The sequence below is a fragment of the Protopterus annectens genome, chromosome 1.part0, assembly GCF_019279795.1.
Source record: "Protopterus annectens isolate FY-2018-M chromosome 1.part0, PAN1.0, whole genome shotgun sequence".
NCBI lineage: Eukaryota > Metazoa > Chordata > Ceratodontiformes > Protopteridae > Protopterus > Protopterus annectens.
The window spans coordinates 883,883,012-883,909,908 of record NC_056725.1 but is presented as its reverse complement, the minus strand read 5'-3'; the positions used below and the strand labels follow the sequence as shown (position 1 = coordinate 883,909,908).

Here is a 26,897-nt window from a genome sequence, read left to right as displayed (position 1 = left end):
TGGACTAATATCATTTTATTTATCAGAAAATGTTTCATTAACAGACATTAACTATCAAACAATATGTAGGAAAACATATTATAGCACTTTTTGACAAAGGACTACAATTAAATTTAAAATATTTTATTACTCCATCAAACACATAAGGCCAAAGATCACATTTTTTTAAAAGAATGGCATATTCAAACATTAAACAAACATTAATTAATGCCAAGTAGTTTGTGAGTAATGTCTTTTTAAGAGCACACCTGAGTGTGCTCTAAGGCAGGGTGTTCTTGTACCAAGTATCATTTTTACCTGCGTATGCTCTAATCACAGTTGGAAATGGAGTGTTTTAATGCACCTATACAAATGGGGCATCCTATAAATATCAATATTTAAAATGAAAAAAAGTGGAAGCAACAGAAGGAAGAAATACTAGTATGAAACGAGAAGAAAAGAACTTGCTGTGATTAAAATGCCACACACACACCCGAGCGTGAGCACACACACACACACACACACACACACACACACACACACACACACACACACACACACACGTTTGTTTATGTAAAAAACGGGAAGTATAAACACCTGGAAAACTACAAAAACATTGCCTTCAGCTTCCAAGGTGCAAGACAGCTTGATATTATTAAACTGTCACTGGCAAAATGCGCGTGCCAGCTATATTCATTTCCATGGTTTAAACTTAGCTGCAGTTCATTTTAATAAATCCTTCAGCTGCATGTTGCTTATTACACATCAATTTGTCATAACAGCTCACAGAATGGTTACTGTGCTTCCTTTTAGTGCTTCTCATGCCAACAACTCATTATTTTTCATATGTCTAGTTGATAAAGACCAGCATTTACAAACTATATAATTTGCTTTCTACTATTTATTTATTTATTATTATTATTATTATTATTATTATTATTATTATTAGAATGCTTTTCATTGAAGCTGGCTTTGTGGTTTTGTGGCTTTGTCTCTCTATCCCTCTGTGGTTCTGTCTCGCCTCTGGCTCACAATGCCAGATTCAACAAAAAGCATTCTAATAATGACAGAGGGACAACAGTTTACTCTTTGAGTAAAATATTGTGCTTCTGTCATTAATGAGACAATACACACAAACACACACTCTCACATCTCCCGACATCATTTCACACACACACACACACACACACACACACACACACACACACACACACATGAAAAAAAACAGGCAAGTTTAAACCGAGTATGTTGACAGACATATATTAAATAAGTACCCGGTGAATGTCCCATGAGAAGCTGCCATGCCATACGCAGATGGTGTTGTCATGCTTTGCATTTCTTGACAAGTGTAGAAAAACTGTTAGTATTCCATGCACATGGGCCACAGTTATTTTGTAATGGATCTATTGTGTGTAGTTAATTCTAAGTTACAGGAAGTTGGAAAAAATCAATGCAGTTACTATTGAGTGGATGATTTAACTATAATTTAAGCAGTTTGCTGTATAAGCATGGTTACTGTATGAAATTATGATAATGCCAGCCGATTGGTCTTCTTTTGGTTTATTATCAGAATTGTAAAACAATAATAATGGGCTAGGGATTGTGATACCCACTTTTATTAGCATTGTTATCGAATTCAATGTATTGCTCTAAATATCTATGTGTAATAACAGTTGAATAGTTGTTTTAGTGGGTCTTTTTGGAGTACAGAGACTTAAACAGATTAGTAGGGTATGTATTCTTCTGTGGAACTGGGAGCATTATTGTTTTGGGGAGTGTATTTGAGTCATGAAATTACATGTTTGGAAAGCACTCTGTTCAATTCATAGCTTTTGCTCAGGTGAGGTGGGTGCTGATTTGTAGGTGCTGCAAGGAACAGTGGTGGGTCTAACTTTGTAGCTGCTGCAAAGAGCACTGGGTGCTTAGTTTTTCTGGGATCTGTGTTTTTGTTGATGGGTTTCGGATTTTAACAGTTCTTACAAAGTGTCAAGTTTGTCTCTGTGGATGGGTTTAGGATTGTTGCTGCTATTACTGCAATTGACTGGGTTACAATTTATGACAATAGCTCCTGATGTTTTTGTAAGCTGGTTGGGGTCTGGACCTCTGGTTACCAGTATCAGCACAAGTGATTGACATCATCTATGACATATACTTCTTAGGTCTTGGACAATTGTTTTTGCAATGCTTAATGTAACATAAACTCAAGTAACTCAAATGTTAAGTGAAAAAGAGGAGAGAGTGTTTATTTGTCCCTCTGTCATTGGTGACACAATATTTATTCATATTTAATAATTAATTAATATTAATGACATTAATATTGTACGCAAACACTAAAAAGTAAAACAAAAATAAAAATATAAAAACAAGATTTAAAAAAAAATGCTTTTTATTCAATTGCTCTAAAAAGTAAAAAATAAGAAAGAAGAGTGAAAACTTTGCAAAAGAAAAACAGACAAGCTGATTTCAGAAAAGTATTCGAGGTTGGTTTTGCTTATTCTGGTAATGAGGTACCAGAAGAAGTAGTAGGACTCAACAAACCCAGCCTTGAATGCTTTTCTGAAATCAGCTTGTCTGCATTTCTTTTGCAAAGTTTCCACTCTTCTTCCTTATTTTTTACTTTTTAGAGTGACTGAATGAAAAGCATTTTTTTAAATCTTTTTTTATATTATTATCTTTGTTACATTATACCTTATGGTAACATTGTAAACTGTGTCAATTCTACTTCCTGCCAACTTCTTGACATTATTCACTTTAGTCTATTTTAAACTGCTCACTGCTGATCTGTTATGGTTAAAATGTTATTTTGCAAATTAAGTGGTGCTTATATTGTATGCATTATTCACGGTGTGCTTCCTCTGATGGATGAAAATGGAACAGTTTATATCTATTATACCTTACCCATATCTAAATAAAAATAAAACAGAAAAATAAATGAATTTTAATCACAAGCAACAGCAAAGACAAGCAAGAGAGGAAAATATGAAGTGTATAGATACAATGCAACACAGCATATATTTATTTTTCAAATATGAATGAATAATTTCAAAAATTTGCAACATTTCTTTTCTTAATGATGGATGCTTTAATTCATGCCTTTTTTTATAGTTATCAGACCTACAACCTTACAGTTTTGAAGTCAGATGACATATAGTGTGGTTGAATTATCTTAGAGTCATCAGAACACCAAGCAGAATATGAATTATTCCAATGGGCAAATGTACAGATGCAGATCCCACAACTGTTTTTACAGTTGTAGATTTCACAGTTGACGATACAGTTATAATTCCCACAGTTGTTTCAGTTGCAGATCCTACAGATATCATTTCAGTTGAGGGGGCAAGTGTAGTCGGGTCTACATTTGACTTGCACAAGGAGCAGTTTACTCCACAAAACTGACATGGATCTATATTTGTGAGAACAGGAGAGTTGTATGTTTTTGTTGTGATTTTACCTGAAAAAACACATACACAAAATGTTAAACATCTTGAAATGACAAAGCATTTTACAATACATTGTGGCTAAAATACATGTTTTAAAATGTGTACTACACAAGAAATGCAATAGTTAAGAAATCATTTTGGAATTTTGGCTTTACTATGCAGTTTATATATATAGGCTAAAGTTACAAAAAATACTGCCTTTCTTCTTACTATATTCTGCTCTCAGTAATTGGCATTAGACGGTTTGGAGCACTTTAAAGGAATGCAACAGAATGTAAGTGAAACTCTTAGTACTTGTAATCAGGTAGGCCTTATTGTACTGTGTTCATGCTTCTAGCTAGAAACCCTTTATTCTAAATAATGTACTTCTTAAACTCTAACTGAAACTCTTCTAAATACACATATTTATTTTAATATTCAGTGCAGAGCTGTATCATGGTCAAATGGGACCTAGGGAAGATAATGGATCAGAAGGCCCAAAGCAGTTCCCTAGCCCATGCAGTGGCACCTCCCCGCAGCCTCCAGTCATTCCAGTGTCCCATTACTTGGCTATTTCCTATTACCATAAACACTGTTCAGACCTGTCAGTGTGCATATTATATACTTTTTACTCTACAGTGGTTACAGTTATTTGGATTTAATTTACAATTTTTATTTCAAATTTTAGAGCACAGACACCATGAGACATTTGCTAAACAAAACAATACAGTCTCACAATAAAAACAGGCTTAGCATTAACAGTAAACTTCTCTGCCCTTGAAACTCACATTCAGTGAAATGGCATTGAAACCCACATTGAAAGACAATGCATCTGGCCAGTCATGGATTAAGTTTACATTTGAGCTATTTTCATACCGTAGGCTCCTTGCCGCCGTGGTGCAGCGGTAGCGTTGTAGCCTCACAGCAAGAGGTTCTCCCGTTCGATTCTCGGCTGGAGTGCGGGGAGTGCCTTCTATGTGGAGTCTGCATGTCCTCCCTGTGGTTTGGTGGGCATTCGAAAGACATACGTAAATGGGCGTGGGTGTGCCTTCACTGAAGGTTGAATGTCGAGCTGGCACCTCGGCGTTCGTGAAAATCTACTGCCAATCATTAGCAGACCTAAGTTCCGCTGTGGCAACCCCTAACTGGAAAAAGCCAAAAGACAACAACAACAGGCTCCTTGCACACATTTAGGACCATGCACACATGCATGTTTTCTTTGAGTCACCTTTCTGATTATACTAACTTATATTCCTTGTACAATATAGAACCACTTGTTAGAGTGTGCTTTAAATTTGTAGTTTTGATTATTTTTCCAGTAAGCAATAAAACAAAATGTATGAACCAATGATGACAAAACTACCCATTTCAGAACATTTCAACCCAACTTCTGTCATTATAATCCACCAATATCAGTTAATATGTGCAATCTCTTCTTCTTCTTCTTTTGGCTGCTCCCGTTAGGGATCACCACAGCAGATCATCTGTTTCCATTTCTTCCTGTCCTCTGCATCTTGCTCTGTCACACCAACCACTTGCATGTCCTCTCTCACCACATCCATAAACCTTATCTTAAGCCTTCTTTTTTTCCCTGTTACCTGGCAGTTTCATCCTTAGCATTTTTTTTCCCAATATACTCTGCATCCCTCCTCAGCACATGTCCAAACCAATGTAATCTTGCATCTCTGGCTTTGTAGTCAAATCTTCCAACTTATTTCTAATCCTGTCCATCCTCTTCACACCCAGTGCAAATCTTAACATCTTCAACTCTGCCACGTCAAGCTCTGACTCCTGCCTTTTTGTCAATGCCACTGTCTCCAACCCATATAACATAGCTGGTCTCACTACCCTCTTGTAGACCTTCCCTTTCACTCTTACTGGTACGTGTCTGTCACAAATCACTCCTGACACTCTTCTCCACCCACTCCATCCTGCCTGTACTCTCTTATTCATCTCTCTTCCACACTCACCATCACTCTGAACTGTTGATCCCAAGTATTTAAACTCATCCACCTTTGCCACCTCTACTCCCTGCATCCTCACACCATTCCTCTATCCTCCCTCTCATTCACACACACATTCTGTTTTAGTCCTGATGACCTTCAGTCCTCTTCTCTCTAAAGCATATCTCCACCTCTTCAGGGTCTCCTCCACCTGTTCCCTACTCTCACTACAAATCATAATGTCATCTGCAAACATCATAGTTCACGGTGACTCCTGTCTGATCTCATCTGTCAACCTCCCCATTACCATTGCAAATAAGAAAGGGCTCAGAGCTGATCCTTGATGTAATCCCACCTCCACCTTAAACTCATCCATCACTCCCACCGCAGACCTCACCGCTGTCACACTACCCTCGTACATATCCTGTACCACTCTTACATACTTCTCTGACACTCCTGACTTCCTCATACAATACCACAACTCCTCTCTAGGCACCCTGTAATATATTTTCTCTAAGTCCACAAAGACACAATGCAACTCCTTCTGACCTTCTCTGTACTTCTCCATCAGCACTCTCAGAACAAACATTGCATCTGTAGTACTCTTTCCTAGCATGAAACCATACTGCTGATCACTAATCATCACCTCCCTTCTTAACCTATCTTCCACTACTCTTTCCCATAACTTCATGCTGTGACTGATCAGTTTAATCTCTCTGTAGTTACTACAGCTCTGCACATCACCCTTATTCTTAAAAATCAGTACCAAAACACTTTTTCTCCATTCATCAGGCATCCTCTCACTTTCCAAGATTTCATTAAACAATCTAGTTAAAAACTCCACTGCCATTTCACCTAAACACCTCCATGCTTCCACGGGTATGTCATCTGGACCAACAGCCTTTCCATTCTTCATCCTCTTCATAGCTATCCTTACTTCCTCCTTGCTAATCCACCGCACTTCATGATTCACTATCCGCACATCATCCAACCTTCTCTCCCTCTCATTCTCTTCATTCATCAGCCCCTCAAAGTACTCTTTCCATCTGCTCAACACACTCTCCTCACTTGTAAGTATGTTTCCCTCATTATCCTTTATCACCCTTACCTGCTGCACATCTTTACTAGCTCGGTCCCTCTGTCTAGCCAATCAGTACAGGTCCTTTTCTCCCTCCTTAGTGTCCAACCTTTCATACAACTCTTCATATGCCTTATCCTTAGCCTTCACCACCTCTCTCTTTGCCATGCACCTCATCTCCTTATACTCTTGTCTACCTTCTTCATCTCTCTGACAATCCCACTTCTTCTTCGCCAACCTCTTTCTCTGTATACTCTCCTGTACTTCTTCATTCCACCACCAGGTCTCCTTGTCCTCCTTCCTCTTTCCAGATGTCACACCAAGCACCTTTCTAGCCATCTCTTTTACTAGTTCTGCTGTAGTTACCCAGCTATTCGGTAACTCTTCACTGCCACCCAGTGCCTGTCTTAACTCTTCCCTGAACTCCACCTCACAATTACCCTTTTTCAGTTTCTACCATTTGATCTTTGGTGCTGCCCAAACACTCCTCCTCCTCTTCTTGATCACCAATATCATCCTACAAACCACCATCCTATGCTGCCTAACTACACTTTCCCCTGCCACCACTTTACAGTCTACAATCTCCTTCAGACTGACCCATCTACATAAGATATAATCCACCTATGTGCATCTTCCTCCACTCTTGTATGTCACCCTATGCTCCTCACTCTTGTTAAAATACGTATTCACCACAGCCATGTCCATCCTTTTCGCAAAATCCACTACCATCTGATCTTCTGTATTCCTTTGCTTAACACCATACGACCTATCACTTCCTTATCCCCTCTTTTCCCTTCACCAACATGCCCATTGAAATCTGCTCCAATCACCAGTCTCTCACCCTTGGGTACAGTCATCACCACTTCATCCAACTCACTCCAAAAATATGCACAATCTCTGCAGAAGTAAAATTCATCTGAATGATTCTACATTAAAGAGCTCTGTAACTAATGAAGAGGCTGCAATTAGCAAACAACTTTATACTTCAGTGTTTCCTCTACAAATTCAGTGCCTGCTGCCCTTGAAGAATAAATTGCCCATGTTGCATTCAAATAAACTGGTAAGCTGTTAATACTGCAACAGGGAATGGATGTAAAACTGACAACAAGTTCATAGTTATGTCATTTCACCCAAAGGAGGACACTGTCAAGACTGTAGCATTTCACTCCACCCTTAAAGTAAAACACAATATCAGTAATCCATCTATATAGTGTGGGAGAAGAACCCATAGACTTCTGCAGCAAAAGCAAGAATGCTACCTGTTGTGCTACTAACACTGCTTTTGAGCACAAGTAGTGATGACCATGTGCTAAACAAAACAGTTGCCCATTGAGAACACACTCAACACGAGCAGCAGTAAACTTATTTTTCCCTTGAAGCTCCCAATTCCTTGAAAATGTACTTAAGGTCGCATCACAGTTCCTGTGTGATGATACAGTTTACCTAAAGATGTACTACATTCAAAAGCAATGAAATAATTCATAGCAATTTAGTCGGCTCCCTATTGAACTTTCAGCACTCAAAATGCCACAAAGAAAAAAGACTGAAATCTCAGGGAAGGGTGAATCTCAAAAATTGCTCCTCTTCTTTAAACTTCTTTTATTTTGCAGTGGGGGGCAAGTCCTTCCGTTAACCCCCTCAGACAAAAGGGAATATTCTCAGAAATAGAATCTCAGACCTAGTATATGTAAGGTAATTCCTTCGCCCATTCAGTTTTAGCATCTTGGGACTCACTCTAGCTGCGGGTCATGAAATTTGAAATGTTTACAAATTTAGTCATTCAGGCAAAAGAAAGCTACTTAATACGTTTCAGTGAATGAAGGATGGAGATGGTAAATTTCCTGGAGAAATGGCTCTCTTTGCTGATGCTTGACATTCTTATCAATTAACTAGTCTGTTCATTCATTTACTTATTCATATTTGTTAACTGTGACAGAATAGTGACTCGTTAACTTATTTAAGTCTTAACAGAGGAAAGAAAGTAAACTATATCCAGTAAGACATCATAGTAAATATATATGATGTGAAGTGTATATATATTCTGAAAGCATCCTAAAATGTTGATAGTTCATTTCAAATGTTTTCCGTAGTATTTGAGAAGAAATACTAACAATCATTCAGCACTTATAAAATCAGTACTGTAGTTTAGAAAAACAATATATCCTCATGGACTAATGCTGTGATTCAATAGCAGCATTTTATTTTCTGTTCTCAATTTTGGGAAAATAAGTTATTGGTTAAATACCAGCTGCAGTTTATAACGTATGAAAGAAAAGCAATAGACTAGGTAGTCAAGTAGTCCTTATTTTATACAAACTTGCCATTCAAGTAGTCCTTATTTTATACAAACTTGCCATTCAAGTAGTCCTTATTTTATACAAACTTGCCATTCAAGTAGTCCTTATTTTATACAAACTTGCCATTCCTCTGTTCTGCAAAATGAAGATTTTTCTACTTGGTCAATAACTCCAAACCATTTCAAAGCAGTTCTGCAAAGCTGAGGGGAAATAATGTCAATACAGTCAGTTTTAAAGCAAAATATGGCTCTGTTTCAATGGTGTATGGCATACTAAGGTTTTTAAATTCAACTGGCGATGGTCACAAACTATTTTAAAATGTAGAATTGCCTAATTCTCACTCGTAGGCATTGGTACAGAACCAGACACTGTAAAACACGGTCTGTATGTCAATTCATACAATTTAATTTATGTTTATACACATGACTGGAAATATTCCGCTGTGGTGCAGCGGTAGCGTTGTTGCCTCACAGCAAGAGTTTCTCCCGTTCATTTCTCAGCTGGAGTGTGTGGAGTGCATTCTGTGTGGAGTCTGCATGTCCTCCCCTCAGTTGGGTGGGCATTCAAAAGACATGCGTAAATGGGCATGCCTTCGTTGAAGGTTGAATGTCGAGCTGGCACCTCGACATTCATGAAAATCTACTGCTAATCATTAGTGGATCGGAGTTCCGCTGTGGCGACCCCTAACCGGAAAAAGCCGAAAGACAACAACAACAACACAACACATGACTGGGAAAAAAACTCTTCTTTATTTTGATGACTCAGAGTGCCATCATCCAGTGGACCAACACTGAGGTTTAAAAAGGAAAGAGACACACATGGAGCTGTCACCACAAAGATAAAAACATCCATAATTTAGAAATCTTGGGCATCATTCTTAGACTATCATTCAATTTATTTTTATTTTGTATTGTTTTTAGAAAGTTGTAAACAAATGCATATTGGTTGACTGACTTTTAGCTACACAAAGGGCCACAGAATTTAAATAGTCTATTGTGTTTTTGCAGAGCATGAAAAGGTATACATTTCCTTGACTATCAAAAGATACCAAAGGTTCCAGTGCTGCTGTAGCTGTACTTGTTATATAACTTATTGAAGCCTTGAAATCAAGGGTTCTTTTGTCATATACAATGTGCAGTTTTTTAGTACACCATAGTTTGTCATTGAATATATTCATAACTATTGGCATGATTGACATGATCTTTGCTAGGCCATCAGCAGTCATCTGCAGAGTCTGTCAACTATGTGCAATAAATTCCATTGCATTTTGCTGGAGAAAAGGTTTTGACATTAAACTAGAAGTCGCTGCAAAATCCACAATATAGTCTACCGTACAGTCTGACTACAAACGTAGTACAGATTTAAATGACAATTATCCAAGCACTATTACAATACATAAGAAAATAAATAAAACAAACGTCAGCAGCAAGACTGTAAAATTCCACAAATAGAATGTTAATAATACTTATGTACACAAAGTCAAAGCAATGCATTTTGAATGAGCAGGTGAAACCAGCAAGCATTAGAAGCTTCTCAAACCATTCCGGCAAGACATTCCAAAGACAATGCCTCTGATTTGTACTAAGGAATTCGGGAGAACCTGAGATGTGCAGGGCTAGAGAGACTAAGGGGAGGACTCTGCAGACAATTTGAGAATGAAGAGGTAGCCAACAAAGACTCCACTACTCAAGTGTAATATGGTAATATCTGGAAACCGCAATGAAAAAAAAAATAAGCAACAGAGTTCTGCAGATGTTGCAAAAAGTCAAACTGTCTGCAGTAACCCAAGGTAGAAGCTACTGCACTAGTCGATCTGTGAAGAGACCACAGCATATACAACCACAGCTAAGTCATCTAATAGAATGAGATGTTTAATCAGAATGACATTCCTCAGATGCTAGAAAGAGGATTTGGCAACAGCCAATAAATGCCCTATAAGGATAAGAGACTTGTTAATTATCACATCTAGATTATGCATGCTGATCATAAATTCCAGTTTGCCACCACTGTATATAATGTCAGGTGACAAGACCAAAGGAGAAAAATTATGCAGGGTGGCATGAAAGGTCAGAGTAATCATATTGCTGGTACTGTGTTCAGCCAATTATCAATCAGCTAAGTGTGGGTGCATTCCAAGCCTAAGGCAGGTTTGTCTAAAAATTCTCCTGGAGCTGTGTGGAAAGCAGAGGTAAAACAGCAGCATGTCACCAGTATAAAAGTGAAGGCTTAAAACTCTCCTTTGAGTAAAATCTCCTAGCAGGAACACATGTATGATGAACAGCAATGGACTCAGAATAGAACCCTGTTACCCTGCATGTCAGAAGGATAGCTAAGTCGATGATGCCATACAAAACCCAATGAGTACTTCTAGTGAGTTAGAAAGCAATGCATCTTGATGTTTTTGTCTCTGTCTTTCATTAACTTCCATTCACTAGACCTCAGTAAGTTAAAGTAGCAAATCTGCTGCACTTTCACTATTTCATTTTATTTCTCTGCATTGCAGATTGCTTTTCTTTATGTAAACATTCCCTTTCTCATTATTTATCACTAGTTAAGCACAATGAGGGATCAATTTAGGGGAGGAAGAAAGTCTGTCAGCCAAACTGGAATATTATGGAATGCTTATAATTCACATTTTATCACAATTGAATTTAAAATAATTCATTTTCTAGGCATTCTATTGTTTTTTGATATTTGAAATAATTGTTTTGTTTCTCGCTTGCCTGCAGTTTTAGTACAGCATTGACCAGCAAGGGAATGTGTTAAATGTATGCACCCATTGATGGTATTCATGGTTATATAGTTCTGTTTTTTTAAAGTACGTCATTTAATTTTCAACTCTTTAGTGTTATATGAAGACTCCTTCATCACCACCTTCCCAGGAAATAGTAAGGTAAAAATGTTCTAGCTAGCAAAAGCAGAGCAAAATAAAAGAGAAATGGAGTGGATGTCAGGTGTAGTATCAAAAATAATGAAAGCAATCAGTGGTGTTAGTCAGGGCTAAGTCCTGGAACCTCCTTTATTCAGAATTTACTTTTCCAGTTTCTAGAACAGGAATCAAGACCTGTGTCTTACTAAGTTTGTAGATAACTGCGAGTTAGGTATCATTGTCAGGTTGATCTCTGATGATGCCCTCAAGCAAGAGTTTAAAGTCATAAATGATTTTGTTGATGAAAATGGACTTGAATTAAATGCTAAAAAAGTGCAAAATTGTCATATTTAAAAGGCAATCCCTCCTCTCCAGCACAGAGCATATACAAAACCTCACTTCAAAATGAGAATTTTATTACAGACCTCGGAACATGGGGTCCTGACTCTCTCTTCTTTGCTCATCATGTAAAAACAGTACTCAGAAAGTCCTTCTACATAGTGCAATTGATTGTCATGCACTATCTTCATTCAGATGGGACCTGGATAATTGGATGGGTGTTTGCAAAGTCCCTGTGATGCCCCTGCACTGGCCCAGTAATCAAGGAGACTCAATCCTTGCCACTGGCAACAGTGAGGGATGTACACACTTGGAGGATGACAAGTACACACACTAAAGTGGAATTTCCCTTATGAGCACACAGAGATCATAATCAGTCTGGGGCTGGTTTCTCCCTGTTTCTCCAGATCCCCAATAAGACTCCCAACTGGCACAGCTATATGGTTAAGATGTCAGCTGAGGGGCCAAGGCAAGACTTCCTTCACCCTCTCTGTCCAACCAGTGCTGCGTGTCCCTGCCCAAATAGCTGACACACACACACATACACACTTTGAGATTTGATTTATATACAAACACACACACACACACACACACACACACACACACACACACACACACACACACACACACACACACACACACTTGAGATTTGATTTATATACAAACACACACACACACACACACACACACACACACACACACGCACACACGCACACACACACACACCTGGGGAAGGCTGGCACAGGTTTAATAGCTGTGCCTTCTTCTGCCCAGACTATAAGGTAGTTTCCACTGCCACCAATGCCTACTTATCAGCTACTATAAGGCCCTTATAAAGGGTATCCAATCCTACTGTGTAATGTTACTAATAATCCAAAAGGTAGTCTTACCAAGACTTGCAAGGCTATTAGGAGTAGCCTGTACAGTGTCTCCAAATACATATGCAAGTACTCTTAAGAGCTTAAATATGCCTCACAATTATCAGCCACAAAGATAGGTTTAAATATATTTAATAATAAATAATGAAAGAACAAGACAATACTCAGTACACACACAGTTACTACAGAGTTCAAAATCACAGGATTTTTGTTTAAAACAACATTGCATGACAGTCTCAAATAAATACAGAAAACATCTTAACTAATCTTTACTATATTCCTATCTATATCTAAAAGAGATACTATACCCTAAATCTTACCTATAGAGCAAAGCAAATGCAGACGATGATGAGTGCATGTTCTTGCTAGGTCCAAGACAGAATACAAAATGCACAGTCTCTCCCTGACAGAGTTCTTAAATTAATATCAGACATTACTACTGGGTCATCTTGGATGACATCACTCTTTGTCAGCTGACTTCAGTTCCCAGGCCAAACAGAACTTAATAGAATTTAACAACTCTGTGTGAGAAATACTTATCTCTCAGAACTGTAGACTGCTAGGAAGTCATAAAGCAATAGAACACTTTTTTACATTTTAAACCTAGTAACTACTTCTATCCAAGACAATAGAAGAGACTTCCAGCTCTAGATATCCCGTCTCCCTGCCGCACTGAAACCAACTTTTATAGCACATCATAAAGCACTCAATTTCAACTTATTTTCTTGAAGTTTTGTAAGTTAGTCTTCTATGTTCCAGCAGGGCATGTTGTGTTTACATTCTTGAAGCTCAGTACATGACATACAGTTCTTTATAACTCATATCAATATTCACAAATGACATAGAATTATTTACAAAATTCCAGATAGCTGGGCTGGCAATATTACCATATATCACCGTTCCCCCCAAGCTTGACTGGCTTAGCCCTCCTTGAGAAAGGCAGTGCAGTCTAAGTATGGGTATCAGTAAGATCTAATGGTCACAAAGCTGAGTCTAAGCATAGGTACCTGTAAGGTCTAATGGTCACAAGGCTCAGTCTAAGCATGGGTATCAGTAAGGTGTAATGGTCACAAGGCTCAGTCTAAGCATGGGTATCAGTAAGGTGTAATGGTCACAAGGCTCAGTCTAAGCATGGGTATCAATAATGTGTAATGGTCACAAGGCTCATCTGCCTTAAATTTTCCTGTGATTACTACGATTCCTATAATTAGCATAATTTTTATGTTACTAAATGTAATGCCCTGTAAATGTTCTGCAATATTTATTTTAACATGTTTGCTTTTTTCTGCATAAAAACACCATGCTACAGGTATATGACTGGTATTCTGAAATTAAAGTAATTATTTATCCCACATTTTTATTTAATGATAGTGTGTGACAATTGAAAATATTTTATGCGATTGCATAAGACTGGTATGCAGTAAGCTCCATGTATCATGCCCGATGCAATTCATAGATGGGACTGGTATGAAGTAATCCCCATGTACTATGCCCAATACAATTCATAAAAGTTTCTTAGACCCACCCTCTGTGCGTTATGGGCTAAGAACATACAAATCTGCATACCTGAGCTCCTCCAGGCAACCAATTGATATGCTGGATCCACTTTTCGACCACTATTTTTGTATTATATGTTTCTGCAACAGCAAGCTGAGATACATTTCTGAGCCATTATTTATGATTTATTCATTCACTTGATATCAAGTTAATATCTGAGGTATAGTTGTAAAAGTGGCTGGAATTGTTGGATACATCTGTGTGTGTGTGTGTGTGTGTGTGTGTGTGTGTGTGTGTGTGTGTGTGTGTGTGTGTGTGAACAGAATAGTTCAAATGAGTTGCACAGAAAAAAATGTTATATGTACATTCTAGCAAAAAGGAATGTAATGACATTATATACTTTAAATTCTGAGGTGGGTCAACTTTCAGCACTTCTGTTAGAGAAGAAGTAGAAAGGACATAAGAGCAGTGTCCTTTATTGAATCAGGAGCATTTTTCTTGGATGGCAAAGTGTTTTTTGAATTGTATTCTGAATTTGGGGTAAAATTTTATTTCCTTTATGTTAATGGGGACAGTTTGCCAAAAAGTAGGTGCTTGAGAGGAGAATGCATGCAGAGTGCAGTGAAGTTTGCTTTTAGGGCAATGAGAGTGGGTTTGGCTTGTACATAATGTCTCAAGATGCATGAGTTTTTTTCCCATGAACCTTAGCTGCAAGGGGAGTAAATGTTTAGGCTTAGACTAATTGGATGTGTGAGAGAGTGTGTGTGTGTGTGTGTGTGTGTGTGTGTGTGTGTGTGTGTGTGTGTGTGTGTGTGTGTGTGTGTGTGTGTGTGTGTGTGTGTAAATACTTGATTCCTACATCTAAGAGTAGTTATGGTGTGAAGGAAGAAATCAGTCACAGCATACAGGAACCTCATCATATGTGCCACGTTGTTTGGGTATGATCGTTTTTTCCTTATTTTGTATACTGCTGATAGATTTTTTATTACTTAGTTATGGCTAAACTAGACAATCTGAAGTCCACAAATTTAATGTTAACATTTTAACTACACACACATGTTTAATTTAGCTTGCCATTTTGCAGGCATGTGGGTGTGAAATGCACTGAACTGAACTACAACAGAAAACACTTGAAAATTAAACCAAATAAGCAAAAAGAACAGAATAACATCACTTGTAAATGAACTCTTTATATAACCAGGCTAGCTCATTTGCATATGTGTTATCAAGCAATTAATTAATTAAAATGTCAAACATGTTAAAGTAACAGCACTCTATGCATACTCATCACACAATATAAAAACCTACCATAAACATACAAAATGTGTGTATGATATACATAAAAGCCATTCTACATAAACAAACATTAAGATGTGTATGAAATTTAAAAATAATATCAGTTATAAAGTTATACATGAAAATCAGTGTTGAGCTTTAAATAACTTGCAAGGGAGACAACTTCATTTAGCCCTGGGGGACTGGTGGCATTAACTCTAAGTTGCCACATTAGTTCCTTGTACTCAAGGATCAACTCACACAGGCCACCTCTCTCATTAACTTCAACCTGTTCAAGTACAGTAAACTTAAAACTATGGTTAGGAAAGTTGTTAAGGTGTTTAACAAGGGTATTGTTGATGTCACCTTTGTTAATGTCATATATGTGCTGGTATATACATGACCTGAAGGCATTCATGGTTTTACCTATATACTATCTATGACAGTATTTAAAGCTCAAAGCTGATTTTCATGTATAACTTTATAACTGATACTATTTTTAAATGTCATACACATCTTAATGTTTGTTTATGTAGAATGGCTTTTATGTATATCACAAACACATTTTGTATGTTTATGGTAGGTTTTTATATTGTGTGATGAGTATGCATAGAGTGCTTTTACTTTAACATGTTTGACATTTTAATTAATTAATTGCTTGATAACGCATATGCAAATGAACTGGCCTGGTCATATAAAGAGCTCATTTACAAGTGATGTTATTCTGAAGAAGTCAAAAGTAATTGTTGATGAAAGTGATAAATAAATGTCCCACCTTGGTTCTTACTTTTGTGTGTTGTTTTTGTTTATTTGAACTACAACAGAGTTTGCCAGGCAGTTATACAGATGAGTAAGGCTATGAGCTGTTAATGAGCTGCTTCTTGTAGTGGAATAGTTGAAGTTCTCAGCGTTTTTTGCCTGCTGTGTGGCTCTGACCAAGTCTTTTCACCAGATAGTGTCCCAGGACGGTCACTAAAAAGAGAGAGACTTGCATCCACTGAGCTGTCCCAGGCTGTTAGCAAATTTACATAGTGCCTTTTGAATTCCTGCACCCTTCACATAGTTGCTAATTAGTGTTTTGGTATATTACATCTGACTATGATTTCCAGCACGTCTGTTGTAGTCTAATAGTTTGCCAGATGCATTTTCAATTAATGTGAGTTTCAAGATAAGAGAAGTACTGCTACTCATACTAAGTCTGCGTTTTTGATGTAAAATATGAAATAAAAGTTTTAAATTAAATTGAAATTTCAGTAAACAATAGTGTATACATTGACAAGTTTGAACATTTTTTATAGAAACCGAAGAGAGATAGCCAAGTGATGGGATATTAAAATGGCTGGGCAGAGGATAGCAGTCCATTATCCTGCCTAGGGTCACAGTTTACCATGATACAGTTCTGCTATTTGCCATACTACTTCAATGCTGTTAAACCACAAAAATAACTTGCAACCCATTTGCAGGACTACAGGATATGTCTATGAATACCAGGATATATGTATAAATCATTTGTAAAATATGAACTCCACAATTATGCTCTAAATTTGGGAAAAAGACAACCTTGTTGAGCACCTTTTTGATATGAGTTTCTTAACAGATGTTTTTCAATGTTGTTAAGCTCTACATTCATTGTAAAGTATTAACAGCCGCCAGTACAAGTGACCACAGTGACAAGTGACCACAGAACAGCATCAAAAAGGTAAAACAGTTTTAAAAGAATTAAAACACTGCTGTCATAATAAAAAGAAACTGGCAGTATAAATTGTCTAACACTTTTTAAAAGCTATTCATTTATCTTTCTCTCTCTCACACACACATACACACAAACATACACACACGCACACACACCCACACACAGACACCACACACACACACACTCACACACACACACACACACACACACACACACACACACACACACACACACACACACATACACACACACACACACACACACACACACACAGACACACACACACACACACACACACACACACAAACTTTGCTATGTACTGCTCCTGAGGTGAATTTCTTGCCACCCATATCTCAGACACATAACATAGAAGATTACGAATTTGTCTGCTGTCACAACCAGATTACTATGTTATTTGAGAAATATATCCCAAGAAGTTTCCCTTGAGACTGAATCTCGAGATACGATTCTTGGCATCCATGTTGAGAACTCATAAAGCTGTTCAAGTTTAGAGTCACAATCGTAAGTCTGTGTAGTGCATGGCGCTTTATCAGCTCTATTTACTACCAGATTAAAAAAGTGTATGAACACAAAGTGTTTCACCAGCTTTCAAAGCCCTTGAAATATACACTGGGCAGCAGAAAAACCAAGAAGCAAGGCACTTAACAGTGTTAGACAACAGACAGACATGAAATGCTCCTCTGTAGACCAAGTGGCACTAAAAGCTGTTCAATGCTTCATTTGCCACACCTTTTGTTTCCATGTGTGAAAGAGCAAAGCATCTAGCAGCTTACCCTCTGCAGCCATTCTTTTCTGGCTGGCACTGTCCAGTGTTATTCTTTAGTGTGAGACCCAATTTCAGCATTGCTTAGGTGTCTTTAACAAATTGTTATCAAGGATCGCTAAACATATTTAAGCTCAGACAAGCCACTACAGACATCAATATTAGATAGTCTTTTTCTTCATTTCAAAGTGTAATCATGGTGCTTGATTCGGGTTCTGATTGGAACATTGAATTTTCAATTGTTTGAATCACTAAAGGTCGACCTTTAATGATCGAACAATTGAAAATTTGAAGTCGTCAAAATGAATATAAAAGAAAAAAAGAAAATGTAAAGAGTGTAGGCAGGGGGGTAAACCCCCCTGCATCTCCACATCCCCCGCTACTTACATATACCAACTATGAGATTGCGCTACAGTGTAGGAAAGGGAAATCTTCCCTTTCCACACAGTAGTTCATTAAAGTGCGATCTCGGAGCATATTTAAGTAGTGGGGTGTGCAGGGGGGCTTGCCCCCCCTGCTTACAGCAACAGTTGTGTTTCCTTTCATGTTTTAATTTTTTTAATTAGGTATTCGATGTTACGGAACTTCGATGATATGGTGTCAACCATATCGTATTCAACATTCAGTAACTTTGTGTATCTAATATAGACCTGCTTGATTCATTACAGGTTGGTTATGGCTGCATACCCAGTCATAATCCTATATGGAGTACATACTTAACTGTAGTTAAAAATAGTGATATAATTTTCATGTTGTAGCCTTGGAAATTATGTTATAGCTATTACTGATTTTTTTCTTTTTGTCTGAGAGCATTTTAGACTTGTGAAACTGATCAATGTAACAGCTATTTTTAGGGTTCATCTAGGTTATCTCAGATAGTGATTTTTGCAGTTGACTGAAACAACTGGTGCCACTAATTATATGCTGAGTATTTCCTGAAACATAACGGGCTACCTTACAGAAAAAAAGTTTTCTGTTTAATGTAAGATAGGACAGTAGAAATTTATAATATACTAATGTTCAAGTCAGATGTTTTGTTTTCTTGCAAAACATATACATAAATTTATATTTCACCACTGTGTAAGTTATAACATTCAAAATGATAGATTAGTGTTGAATTTTAAAGAACTATAAGTCCACAGGAGTGAAAACCATAACACATTTAAATGTGAGTAAAGAAATCAGGTTCATACTTAAACCTTTCAAGTGGTCTTATTAGTTAAACAATAACTGCAGACTCATTCTTTTAAAATGCTGTGACTCAGAACAGTTTACACCAATGAATGCATGTTGTTACTTTGATTATTCTAATTAATGTATTGCTGTTATAGGTACTGAGTGAACAGTTACATTTAGCTGTCTTCATCCTTGTTTTTTTGCTGCTTACATATTGTTAAAGAAGACCAAAAGGTATGCTGTCCTTGATTGTTTGAGAGTGTGTAGCAACTCAAAATCAGAAAAAAATATACGCTTATTTTATTGTCAAGGAATGACAACATTATTTAAATATCACAATCTACTTTCCAATCAAACAATACAACGACATGAGCTTGTAGGACTGCATGTATCTAATACTTGTATTCTAGGTAAAGTGACAGAAATTTAAGGCATACATTTCAGAAAATGTCCACCCCATAGGGGTCTTAGCCCTCATAATGCTCAATTATAACAATGAAAGCTGTCTTTAGAGGCCTGTAGATTTGCAGGCTTACACCAACATGTGTCTGTGACATCTTAATGAAATGCAGCCATACTGCAGATTGTCACTACACTACACTACAGTATTTGATTAATCATGTACTCAAGTTCTAGAAATTCAGTCTATCAGGGGATTTTCACTCAGATGTAAAGTATGAGCACACCACAGGAGCTAATTAGAAGGCCAAATTTTAGACTTTACTCCCAAAGGTTTCAATACCAAGAGTCTCACCCCAAAGGAAAACATAAGCAAATGTGACTTACTAACATGATTATTAATATTTTTAAACAAAAAATGAAATCCATATGGCATACTACTCCCAAACGTTGCAGTAATCTCAAAACAAATTTAACTCCAAATTACACAAAATATTTTTTTTGTTTTTAACATATTTACTATAGCACAACTTAAAGACAAGTATACTCCTACGCTAATAGAACTTCTGGCCATAGTCTTATCCCGTTTAACTTATACAAATTACTTTCAGATAAACCATACCATTCTCTCAACCCTCCTTCATATATAATTTTTTTGTTCTCTTCATATCCCCAACGATATCCTTCAAGCACTATAATTGCTCCCCCACCTTACATACGCTTTCTCTTCTATCTCTTCTATCTCGATTACATCTATAATATTCTAAAGACTCTTTAATGAACCTGCAAAATGTAGTATGATATGTTTATAGTTCCTGCTAATTGTTTCAGCGTGTATGTATATATTCTACTTGCTATCTTTATTGTATAAAATTCTTGTACATGTTTGACTGTATCCATTCTAATTGTAAATGTACTTTCGTACTTGGAATTTTTCTTCACAGACATCTGCTGACAGGGGGCAGTTTAATTCAATCATAATATGGTAGTCAACAAACAGAAATTAACAATAGTAAATAAAAGTTACTTGAATAAGGTCCATCAACATGCAGACAGCTGGTTAACATCTAAGAAAATGCATACCTCTTCAGTCACCCTAAATGACCAGAACATATGGATTAGTTATGTAGCAGTGCTACAACATTCAGGACATTTATAATCCTGGATATAAAAAAAAATCCTTACACTGCACTCAGGAGCCTGATACCCTTGAAAGAGGAAAAATACTGCTGAGCAGAGTGGAGGAGGAGCATTGACTACAAATCTGATTTGAGATATATAAGTATCCTGTTTTTTTGGATTATTTATACTGATTATTGTTTCTAGCAATTTATATATAGCACTTTTTATTGCCTGTTGCATAGTTTTTACTGCATTTTATTGATATTAACTATTCTGCACAGGTAACCAATTTGTTTGCAGTTAAAAGCATTCTGTAGAGTCTCTTTGCTCCTTTATCTGTTTAAAAACATTCATTTTGTGGCTTTCTGTCGTGTTTACTGTCTAATGAGTGTAGGCTAATAACTTTAGTATTGTCCTAGTTCATATTTGCTGGCTCTGGGCCTGTTTGTCTCTACAGTGATTGTTCAAAGCATATGAACAGGCCATCTTGAATTAGCAGAAGCCTTTCTTTACCTTGTCTAGATTGTGTTAATTGGCTGCTGGATAGTGTGGGCTGGTTCTTTTGTGCTTTTTAAAAAAAAGTTGTGTAAGGTTTTATCTTCTGGTATTTAAGCCCTAACTTTGAGAGGATTTCTGTCTATACACACTGAGCAGAGTGGAGGAGAGGCGTTGACTACAATTGTGATCTGAGATATATAAGTATCCTGTTTTTTTTTTATTATTTATACTGATTATTGTTTCTAGCAATTTATATATAGCACTTTTTATTGCCTGCTGCATAGTTTTTAGTGCATTTTATTTCTATTAACTAATCTGCATGGGTAACTGATTTGTTTGCAGTTAAAAGCATTCTGTAGAGTCTCTTTGCTCCTTTATCTGTTTAAAAACTTTAATTTTGTGGCTTTCTGTAATGTTTACTGTCTAAAGAGTGTAGGCAAATAGCTTTAGTATTGTCCTAGTTCAGATTTGCTGGCTTTGGGCCTGTTTGTCTCTACAGTGATTGTTCAAAGCACATGAATAGGCCATCTTGAATTAGCAGAAGCCTTTCTTTACCTTGGCTAGATTGTGTTAATTAGCTGCTGGCTAGTGGGGGCTGGTTCTTTTGTGCTTTTATAAAAAAAAAGTTGCCTAAGGTTGTATGTTCTGGTATTTAAGCCCTAACTTTGAGAGGATTTCTGTCTATAAACACTGAGCAGAGGAGCATTGACTACAACTCTGATCTAAGATATACAAGAATCCTGTTTTTTTTTTATTATTTACACTGATTATTGTTTCTAGTAATTTATATATAGCACTTTTTATGGTAATCTCCAAGTGTAGTACCTCACAGTTAGTTATGCGCAGCTTTGGGAGTGGCTTAACTGATTGGCAGGGGAAAGTCTAGTTCGAGTGACAGGCATGCTCATTTCTACAGTGGAGTAACAAGCATGCTAATTAACATGGACTAAAAACACAACATTAAGTAAATACTTAGCACACAAACAACACAAACAAAGTCCAAAACAGTAAAAGTCCCCGTCACACGTTTGACTGTAACATATAATAGACATCAGCATATGAAACCGTCAGTAATTGCACAAATTATAAAACGGTCCCAGTCATGCATTTGACTGCAACATAATAACACGTTCGAATCAAACATAATAGCCACAAAAATAATAAAGTGGTACCAGTCACACATTTGACTGTAACATAATAAGCATTACCAGGCAGAAATCACACCTGTTTAATACACCCCTCAGTGCTACAAAAAATATGATTAACTGCTGCCAGTTTAATTCTAACATGCCCATCAGCAGAATAAAAGGGTAGTACTCACACCTGCTTTTACAGATTATTCACATTATCATCACCTTCTCAATCTCTGGACAGCACACTGCAGTCTTTAGCTATAAAAAGAATGGATGTCATTGCAAACTGACTTTACTACTGTACAGAGTTTTTACCAAAAGGGATTACAATTGTACAATGGTTTTATGACTGAAACGGTACGGTTTGTGTGCATGTGCATACCATTATTTTTAATGTCTGAGTTGCTATTTGCAATGGTTTTCATGAATAAAAAAAATGATACGATTCAAGGAATTCTTTGTGTGCATTGTTATGTACAGAGTTTTTACCAAAAGGGATGACAATTGTACAGTGGTTTAGGACATAAACCATTATTTTTAATGTCTGAGTTGCTATTTGCAATGGTTTCCATGAATACAATAAACGGTACGATTCAAGGAATTCTTTGTGTGCATTGGTATGTACAGAGTTTGTACCAAAAGGGATGACAATTGTACAATGGTTTTATGACTTAAACCATTATTTTTAATGTCTGAGTTGTTATATGCAATGGTTTTCATGAATAAAATAAATGGTGCAATTCAAGGAATTCTTTGCGTGCATTGGTATGATTTGACTCCTCTTTGCAATTACTTAAATTCAGTGAATATTATATGCTTTAGTTGTGTGCAAGTTGTGTGACTTGAAAAGTCTTTCTGACTGCTGCTGCAGGAGCCAAATGAATATTCATGCGGGTGCGGGGTCTGTGTGGATGGGGGCGTGTTTGGGGCGGGATTTGTTACTGCGCATCCTGTGAGGTACTACACTTGGAGATTACCCTTTTTATTGCCTGCTGCATAGTTTTTAGTGCATTTTATTGCTATTAACTAATCTGCGCGGGTAACTCATTTGTTTGCAGTTAAAAGAATTCTGTAGAGTCTCTTTGCTCCTTTATCTGTTTAAAAACTTTCATTTTGTGGATTTATGTAGTGTTTACTGTCTAAAGAGTCTAGGCTAATAGCTTTAGTATTGTCCTAGTTCAGATTTGCTGGCTCTGGGCCTGTTTGTCTCTACAGTGATTGTTCAAAGCACATAAAAAAGGCCATCTTGAATTAGCAGAAGCCTTTCTTTACCTTGGCTAGAAATTAATCGTAAGCAGTAAACAGTCTATAATTGCAAAGTACCTTGCAAAGGTAAGGGAAAACAGCTCTTATACTTTACAAAAAAGCACCTAAACAGGCATGTCCAAGGGTCAGCCTCCAGTGATTTCTCCTGTCCAACTGGTGAATCTGGGCATACTGGGGCAATGCGGCAACTGCCTCATGTACACAGACAATCCTCTCCTCCTACCACCCAACACTACAACCTGCAAGAGATGCACTTACATAACCAAACTGGAATCAAAGCTCTCTCCGGCCAAGATTGTGCTAGACAGACAAGAGGAGAAGGTTATCACCTGCACTACACCTCAAGCAACTCATAGCCCTTCAAAACCCACACCATCAACACCCACACATAGCAACACTAAACCCACATATGCGGAGGCCCTTAACATTAACCTGCCCAAGCAACAAGGACCTCTGAAGCTGAAATGTAAACAAACACCAGTCACAACCAAAGTGACACATAACTCACAACACCAGTGTGCCGCCCAACAGCTCCTAAGGCAAGACAATGTACCAAACACTTTAGTCATAGGTGACTCTATAGTCAGGCACACTGATGTCCCACTCACCAGGCTGCACAAGGAGAAAATTACAGTCAGCTGCCTGTTGGGTGCCAGGATCCGCCACATAACGCATGCACTCAAGTCACTCCACAACAAGTACAAATACGACTCTGTCATTGTCCATGCTGGAGTGAATGACTTGAGACGTACCTCCCTGGACTACATGAAAAGAGACATGGAAGAGCTCTTGGATCATGTGGCCCAGGCAGGTATGACCCTAGCCCTGAGTAGCATCCTGCATTTGCCCAGAATGATACCATAGTATAAGGACAAAATGATTGACTTCAACAATTGGCTAAGCTTCTGGTGTTATTCAAAGGGGATCCAGTATCTGTCTGTTTGGGAAGACATGATTGCCAAACCACGATGCTTTGCCAGAGATGGTCTGCATCTGTCACCCCTGGGATTCAGGTTACTGGCTGAAGCATTTGACACTCCTATAGTGCCTTTTTTAGGCAAGGTTCAAAGGATAAAACCACCACCATAACAGATACAAGCATGCAAAATCTGAAGGTAATGCTACTCAATGCTAGAAGTCTAAACCTCAAAATGCACTCTCTCGAGGCACTCCTAAAAATGGAGAACATCGATATCTGTGCAGTAACTGAGACCTGGTTCAAGGCTCCAGAGAGCACCCCTGCAATATCAGGCTACAACTCTTACCACACTTTTTGGCCACAAAACCAAGACCGAAACACTAAAGGTGGAGGAGTGTCCATATTCACCAAGGATATTCACACCTCTAGCCTAGTTGCCCAAAACAATGCATCTGAAATTCTCCAGGTGTAAGATACAACCAAACACCCTAATACTGGGTGATTTCAACTACCCTGTCATTAACTGGGAAAACTACTCGGGTACCAACTCCTTTTCCCAACGGTTCTTGGAATTCATAAATTCCAATGCCCTGGATCAACTAATCCATTATTCCACCAGGGGCTCCAATATCCTAGACCTGGTCATTACCAACATGGGAGATAGATGTTTCACACCAGTTGTCACCCCCTCATTGGTCAGGTCTGACCATAAGCAAATCACCCTTGACATCCACATCCCACCCCCACCCCCCAGTAAGGAAACCTCCTTAAAAAAACTTCTCCAAAGCCAACTTCATGCTACTGAAGTCAGAAGTGGCAAACTTCATGACATCCATGCAGACAGGATCTGAAGGTTCAACTGTAGAATCCTACACTAAAGCACTGTACGAGCACATCCACTCCTGCATGAATCGTGCCATCCCAAATAGAACCAAGATGCTCTTCTCCAAAAGAAAGGAAGCCAATCTGATGGTCCCCTGCTATAAACAAACTATACAACAGAAGGAAAAAACTGTTGCAGAAAAGAGGAAAATCCCAGGATGCAAAAATCTCCCTCACCAGCCTCAGTAAGAAGTTGAGATCCCTCATAAAATTCTCAAAAGCTAGTTACGAAAATAAAATTGCCAAAGATTCCAAAGACGACCACAAGGCATTCTATAGTTATGTCAAGAATATAAATAGCAATGCTCAGATCTGCTCTGAGCTACAACAGAATGGCATTAAATATACTGATCCTAAGGATATTACCAATATCCTGGAAGATTAATTTAGTGCCAACTTCACCCCCCTCTCACCCCCCTAAAGGGCCTATCTCAATACCAAAAGATTGCCAAATTCCAGTAATCACAGCCAGACAGGTAGAAACCGCACTCTCCAAAGTTAAGCATACAGCATCCATAGGACAAGATGACATTCCAGGCTGTGTACTACATGAACTACAAAATGAACTGGCACCTCACCTAAGTGTCATGTTTAATCATAGCCTCACCTCAGGCTTCGTGCCCACTGAGTGGTGCACAGCTATAGTTATCCCACTCCACAAGGGGTGGATCCGCCTTGGATCCCGGGAACTACCGTCCCATCAGTCCGACAAGCCTGATCTGCAAGGGCATGGAACGCACTATCATGGAACTTATAAACAAAGACATTGGCAACCTTCAAACACTGGACCCCACCCAGTTTGGGTTTGTGAAGGACCGATCTTGTCTCCTGAATCTGATTGACTTCTTTGAATCAGTCTCCAGAGCTGTGGACGAGGGTAAGGCGGTCCACACAGCCTATCTGGACCTCGCCAAGGCCTTCAATACCACCTCCCACTCTGGAATCATGGATAAACTTACTAAGCTGGGCATAAATCCCTATGTCACTCGATGGGTTGCCAACTGGCTTACTGACAGAACCCAGACTGTAAAAGTAGCCGACTCCAAATCCAGCTCCAGACAAATGACAAGTGAAGTACCTCAGGGTTCAGTCCTGGGACCACTCTTGTTTGGCATCTACTTCTCTGAAGTACAGGCCAACACTAAGGGACTCTGGCTAACAAAGTATGCAGATGACTGCAAACTGGGAGCCATTATTGAATCTCCAAATGATGTGAATATTTTACAAAAGGGCCTTACAGAAACAGATGCCTGGTGCCAGAGCCATGGGCTCAATCTTAATGCCAAGAAATGTATAGTTATCCCCTTTGGAAAAAATAACATGTACCCATGAATTACCACATAGGTGGCAGTACACTAAACATCAAAAGTGTGATGAGAGACTTATGGACACAGGTGGACAGTGGTCTCACTTTCGATAACCGCATCTCCACAACAGTCAGGAAATCCTTC

At 38.0% G+C, this 26,897-nt stretch overlaps 1 protein-coding gene across 2 annotated transcripts in view; it reads right to left on the bottom strand.

Annotated features, from left to right (window-relative positions):
- Positions 1 to 2,607: 2,607 nt before the first annotated feature.
- LOC122795620 (CD109 antigen-like) overlaps positions 2,608 to 26,897 on the bottom strand; it is a 647,366-nt gene continuing 623,076 nt past the window's right edge. For both annotated transcript variants that reach the window (XM_044063888.1, XM_044063895.1), the window contains one exon: positions 2,608 to 3,430. In XM_044063888.1, coding sequence (XP_043919823.1) covers positions 3,141 to 3,430 — 290 coding nt within the window. In that variant the 3' untranslated portion in view covers positions 2,608 to 3,140. The remainder of the gene's footprint in view (positions 3,431 to 26,897) is intronic.